General features: G+C 45.1%; 1 protein-coding gene across 2 annotated transcripts in view; it reads right to left on the bottom strand.

The window, feature by feature from the left end:
- Positions 1 to 5,961, bottom strand: part of GNS (glucosamine (N-acetyl)-6-sulfatase) — a 50,068-nt gene extending 44,107 nt beyond the window's left edge. Inside the window, exon 1 of one of the 2 annotated variants that reach the window (XM_017872558.1) lies at positions 5,740 to 5,961. Coding sequence is in view for 1 of the 2 variants with exons in the window: in XM_017872550.1 (XP_017728039.1) it covers positions 3,645 to 3,836 (192 nt within the window). In the remaining variant the exon portion in view is untranslated. Of the gene's footprint in view, positions 1 to 3,644; positions 4,001 to 5,739 lie in introns of those variants that run through there. The other variant, XM_017872550.1, reaches the window with a different exon arrangement.
- Between the last annotated feature and the right edge of the window lie 765 nt (positions 5,962 to 6,726).

Genomic DNA, 6,726 nt, shown 5'->3' with positions numbered 1-6,726 from the left:
GGAGTGCAGTGGCACGATCTCGGCTCACTGCAAGCTCCACCTCCCGGGTTCACGCCATTCTCCTGCCTCAGCCTCCTGAGTAGCTAGGACTACAGGCACCTGCCACTACGCCTGGCTAATTTTTTTGTATTTTTAGTAGAGACAGGGTTTTACCGTGTTCGCCAGGATGGTGTCGATCTCCCGACCTCGTGATCTGCCCACCACGGACTCCCAAAGTGCTGGGATTACAGGCGTGAGCCACTGCGCCTGGCCAATGTCACTTTTCTTAAATGATTTTTTTTTTTTCCCCGAGACGGAGTCTTGCTCTGTCACCCAGGCTGGAGTGCAGTGGCACAATCTTGGCCCACTGCAACCTCCACCTCCTGGGTTCAAGTGATTCTCCCGCCTCAGCCTCCCGAGTACCTGGGACTACAGGCATGTGCCACCATGCCTGGCTAATTTTTCTATTTTTAGTAGAGATGGGGTTTCACCATGCTGGCCAGGCTGGTCTTGAACTCCTGACCTCATGATCTGCCCAGCTTGGCCTCCCAAAGTGCTAGGATTATAGGGGTGAGCCACCGCGCCCAGCCATGAATGATTTTTAAAAGAGCAACTTATGCTTCTGTGAAGAACAGTGTGTCCACCACACTATAATGATGTTTAAGTAAAATCAAGAAAGTGGTAAGAACAGTGTCCTGGCAAAATAAAAAATAAAAACAGAGTCCCATAGATACCTGGAACAAATACAATGAAATGTTAAAGATGATGCTACTATATAAAAGAACATTTCAAAGATGCCTGAAAAATTCCACTATAAATCTAAATCATGTTGTAAGCGCTATCTACAATCCTTTGACCTGAGTTAGTCTGGTAGGGGTTGACCACTGTTTATTTTGCCAACTATGGCAGCAATCTGCAATCTTTTTTAGGTTAGAGCTCTCTTTCCCCAAAAATGAAGATATTATATACAAAGTTTTACATGTAAATTAAGGAGTTCCATGATGTCACTGGCATCCCCGAATGTCACCTGCAGACTCTCTGACCTATGGTGTGATTATGCTGGTGTGGGTATGTGGAATGAAATCTGATTATTATCACAGTATTCTAGAATAGGAGAAAAAGCATGGTGCTCTGAGATCATAAGTACCCAGGCTTTGTCCAGTATTAGCTATGTGAACCTTAGTTATGTCACTTAACCACCTTCCAGTTTTAGTTTCAAGATAAGGATACTACGTACAGTAGAGGACTCCCGTGATGACTGAAGCACAAGTATAAAAATCCTCATACTCTGCTCGGCTCCAAGTAAGTTCTCAAATGCTCTTGTCTTAGCTTTTTCCCTTGGAGTCCTGTTTGACAATTAGTGGTAGAATATTCTGAAAAAGGCTAGAAGAGAATCCAGAATTCTTGAGTTGGGAACATTAAGTTTGACTTATCTCCTCCACTCAATTTTGGTACCTCTCTCCAGTAGAAACACTTATTAAAAAAAAAAGAATCTGGGCCGAGACAGTGGCTCATGCCTGTAATCCTAGCACTTTGGGAGGTTGAGGTGGGGGGATTACTTGAGTCCAGGAGTTCAAGACCGGCTTGGGCAACATGGAGAAACCCTGTCTCTACAAAATATTTAAAAATTAGCTGGACGTGGTGACTTGTGCCTGTAGTTCCAGCTACTAGGGAGACTGAGGCAGGAAGACTGCTTGAGAATAGGAGTTCAAGGCTGCAATGAGCCTTGATTGTACCACTGCACTCCAGCCTGGATAACAGAGCAAGACCCCGACTTAAAAAATCTGCTGCTGGCTTAATGAAGCAAATTGGATTAACATACTAAAAGGAAGAGACCTCAAATACAGACTACAGCCGTGGTTTACAAGAATTGAAGAAACTGAACTCTGAACACCTCATATTTAAGTAATGAATTTTGTTTTCAACACCTAAAAAAGCCTGACCTTTTAACTGAGTACTTTAGTCACTGCTAGAGAAGGCTTGCTTTTTCTGGACAAAACACTCTTCAAGGACACAATTTTTTTTTGTTGTTTAAATAAAAAAGAATGTTGTGAGCAGAGAAGTAAGTGCAGTAGTTGGAAGAGTAGTGAAACTGAAGTGTAGGAGGAAAATTAAATCAAGACTGATGTCAACATCGCTTGGTAGAAACTAACAGACAATGAAGCATATATGGCAGGAAGAAGTGTGTAATCAAAATGCAAGCATCTTAAACATCAACTATAAAAGACTCAAGCTCTTGAGCACAACCTAAGAAATATATTTTACAACTCGGGAAGAAAGATAGATAATGATTACCTTTATCAAGTGTTAACACACACACTCACACACACGGACATTTTCTATTCTACTCTATTCCAGAGGAAATAAAAAATGTTGGTAGTTACTAAACTGATTTCACAACTCACTCACGGGTTGGGACCAGGGGTTTGAAGGACACTGAGCGAGGGTGTGTAATTACACAAGAAAAGTTAGGAACGTCTTGCCTGGAGTATTTCATAGTCTCAGTATTCAGCTGAAAGCAAAAAGAGAACTGAAACGAATAAAGCAATAAAACATTTGGTTTTAAAGCGAAGAGAGGAACACTGAATCCAGGGTTAGAGGACTCTGCCTCAACTACTCATGTCTTGGGCAAGTTGCTTTCTGGACCTCCACGGGGCAGGGGTTGGAGTGGATGTTTCCAAAGGTCACAGATTCCAGAATTCTGCAATACACAAGCAAAATTAACTCTGGGGAAAAAAAAAGAAGTCTTGTGACAACACCCATTAGATAGAAAATGAAACACTGACAGTCTCTAATGCAACAGTCAGGTGTTCAATCAGACTAATTGAATTTTCTTGATTCTTGTGAGGCAAAACACACCCTCAATAGTTCGACGGTCGGCCTACCAGATTAGTTCACTTCAGGCTTTTCTTTTTTTTTTTTTTTTTTAGACGGAGTCTCGCTCTGTCCCCAGGCTGGAGTGCAGTGGCCCAATCTCGGCTCACTGCAACTTCCGCCTCCCGGGTTCAAGCGATTCTCCTTCCTCAGCCACCCAAGTAGCTGGGACTACAGGTGCGCGCCACCACGCCCAGCTAATTTTTGTATTTCTAGTAGGGACGGGGTTTCACCATGTTGGCCAGGATGGTCTAGATCTCTTGACCTTGTGATCCGCCCGCCTCGGCCTCCCAAAGAGCTGGGATTACATGAGTGAGCCACCGCGCCCGGCCCAGTCTTATTTTTATAGACATCAGATACAGACATTGTATGCAGGCACAAATGTGGAGGTGGTCTAGGTCCCTCATAAAGGGGACTGGACTTGTCTTTGATCCTCTAATCCAAAAGAAAAACAATCAGGGCTTGAGTGCTTTTAGCCAGCACCTGATCCTCATTGGTTCAACCCATCCTCCACTGGTCTCCACATGTTTATCTTGAGATATGAACGTAAACTCCACAGCAGTACGGTCCAGACTAGAAGCTGTGTGTGCTGTACGCAAGTGCCTCAATCCAGAAGGGAAAAGAGTGTTGCAGTCCCTAACACCGGCATAAAGGGCCTCAGGTGGGAAAACCAAACCTACCCAGGGATAAGACAGCCAGTTCGGGGAGGGGGATGGGGACCGGGAAAGAGAGCAAGAAACCCGGGAGTCAGCCCCAGAGATAGAGGGGCGGGGCAGAAACAGAAGAGTTACCATGCCGCCGAGCACTTCGTCCTGGTCGTCTGTGAGGAGCAGCACCACGTTGGGCCTCCGGGTTCCCGCCGCCACCCCGAAGACCCCCAGGCAGCCGCCCAGCACCAGTAGCAGCAGGGCTGGGCTGCAGGAGGGCAGGTGGCGGGGGCTGCCCTGCCGGAGCCGACCTGGGGCTAGAGGCAGGAGCTGCATGGCGGACAGGCTCCGGGGTGACCCCGGGACGGGACAGAGGGACGCACAGGTAGCTGAAGGGCGAGAGGCCAACCAGCCGAAGGAAGAAAAACCCGTGCCTTGAAGGCCGGTGGCTGGGGTCAGGCGTTTTCTCCCTAGGCACGATCACGTGAGCCGGGGACAGGGGGCGGAGCACGCAGAGCGGTCACGTGACGGTCGGCGTGGGCGGGGCCGCGGACAGGCGCAGCCGGGAGAGAGGCACCAGGCAGTGGCGGAAAAGGGGCGGAGAACCGGAAGAAAGGGCGGAGAACGGGGAAAAGGTGGAGACCCGTGCGTACCTCACGCGCAGGCTCGGGTTGCGTTCTGGTAGGACCTGTTTCTGAGCGCTTGGTGGAAAGATTTAAATTGGGGGAAGAGAAGATGAAAAGCAGGAAAGAGTTGGCAAATACTAAGCAACCGATTAAGGAAGAGAAAGGAGGACTACTTAACAGATACTATTATCAGCTGGTGAGGAAGGTGGACTCTACCATATTTAATCCCCAAGTCGACGGCCACTTCCTCAAGGCCCGGATGTTTAATCGTTTTTTATTTTCTCTACAACTTGTGAAATAAGTCTTAACATTCTCATTTGGCTCAGCCATTAAATTTGGAACTGGATTCCAGTTCAGCTCTCTTAACTCGAAAGCCTGCTCTCTTAACTCCAAAGCCTGATTATGTTCTGCTTTCCTCAGCTAAGATCGTAGTGTCAAACAATTTAGGGATGTCTTGATCCTGATGGTCCTTGCTGACTTTTTAAACACCCTCTTGGAAGATTTTGGAGGTTGTGCAGATAGAACAAATATCTTGAAACATGGTCATCCAACTGCATTATTAAGTAATCTTTAGCGGGGAATAGCCCTTGAAACTAGCTCCAGGTATTTCTGTGGTCGCTCTGGAACAATTCGACTTTGCCCCTCTCCTGACGTTTATAAAAACAGATCTGATGGGGTGCGGTGACTCACGCCTGTAATCCCAGCACTTTGGGAGGCTGAGGCGGGTGTATCACCTGAGGTCAGGAGTTTGAGACCAGCCTGGCCAACATGGTGAAACCCCGGCTCTACTAAAATACAAATGTAGCCGGTCATGGTGGCACACACCTGTAATCCCAGCTACTCGGGAGGCTGAGGCACGAGAATGGCTTGAATCCGGGAGGCGGAACTTACAGTGCGCCACTGCACTCAGGCTTCAGGAACAGAGCGAGACTCTGTCTCAAACCAAACTAACAAACAAAAATATCACAGAGATCTTCCTGGCAAGGTGAACTGTCAAGTCATGTCCCCAGACCGATATAACAGGGTAGAACCTCCTTGCTGGTAAAAGTATTTTCTCTGAGTTGATCTGTTTGCCAAGAAGAGTCTCTTAAAACTCGTGAAAACTATCCCAGAACTTAAAATATAATAAAAAATAAATAAAAATACAGAAACTCGTGAAAACACTATACTATAAGGTAAAAATAATGATGGAAACACTTTGAAACCTCATGTGTACAAGGATAGGGCTTATGCAAAAAAAAAAAAAAAAAAAATAGAAGAATTACCTTTATCACTTTGTTTTTTTCACCACAGAGGGGTAATGTGCCGAGTCCTAACAAGGTTTGAGGTACGGGTTTGAGGTAGGGGTCCTTAACTCACACAATAGCGTGAAAACCCAATCATCAGGCTTATGAACCACAAAAGGATCTTAATACTATTTTCGTTTGTTTGTTTGTTTGTTTTTAAGTAAGCCTACAGAAGGCAAAAGAAGCTTTAAAAAAATTAAGTAGTTTTTCTGCAAGAAACAATTATGCCGGAAATATGGCCAGAGCAGTTCCTAGACAACCAGAATACTTGGTTACAACCTTGGCCTAGGCCAATTTTTCAAGCTAGTTAGAATAACTAATACTTACGTAGTCAGGTTTCAAGACTTCCAGGAAGACTTTCTTACACAAAAAAAGAACCTATTTCATCTGTATTGATGTCCCAAATTGTAAAATTGTTTCTTTTCTTTTCTTTTTTTTTTTTTTTTCAAGGTTAGATTATAAACTGTTTGAGGCCAGAAATTGTGTAATTAGTTGACCGCTTTGTTCAGGATGCTGCTGTCAGAGGCTATTGAACCAGAGCAATTCCATCTTGAATAGGGGCTGGGTAAAATAAAGTTGAGGCCTGCTGTGCTGCATTGCCAGATGGTTATGCATTCTAAGTCACAAGATGAGATATGAGGTCATAAAGATACAAGATACAGGATGCAGGTCATAAAGATCTTACTGATGAAACAGGTAGCAGTAAAGAAGCGGGATAAAACCCACCAAAACCAAGAGGGTGATGAAAGTGACCTCTGGCCATCCTCACTGCTAAACTCCCACCAGCACCATGACAGTTTACAAATGCCATGGGAATGTCAGGATGGTACCCTCTATGGTCTAAAAAGGGGAGGCATGAATAATCCATCCCTTGTTTAGTATATCATCAAGAAATAACCATAAAAATGGGCAACCAGGAGCCTGGGGCTGCTCTGCCTATGGAGTAGGCATTCTTTTATTCCTCTACTTTCTTAATAAACTTGCTTTCACTTTACTCTATGGTCTTGTCCTGAATTCTTCCTTGCCTGAGATCCAAGAGCCCTTTCTTGGTGTCTGGATCAGGACCCCTTTCTGGTAACACTGCTACACTAGTGCCGAAGAGACATTGTCCCTCGTTCATCGAATTTGCAGTCTAATGGCAGAGAGATTGACAATCTAATCTTGTATCTTGTATATGATTACAAATAGACATGCTATGAAGGAAAAGTAAAGGGTGCAGTGAGCATTTAAGGTGATAGGAGGCTCACTTAGTCTAAGGTGCCCTGAGGAAGTGATCTTTGAGTGAAATCTGAAGTTTGAGTAGGAGATAATTTG

Source organism: Rhinopithecus bieti, unplaced genomic scaffold (assembly GCF_001698545.2).
Source record: "Rhinopithecus bieti isolate Rb0 unplaced genomic scaffold, ASM169854v2 scaffold_1103, whole genome shotgun sequence".
NCBI lineage: Eukaryota > Metazoa > Chordata > Mammalia > Primates > Cercopithecidae > Rhinopithecus > Rhinopithecus bieti.
The sequence above is the reverse complement of the archived record's forward strand: the minus strand, read 5'-3'. Positions and strand labels throughout refer to the sequence as shown.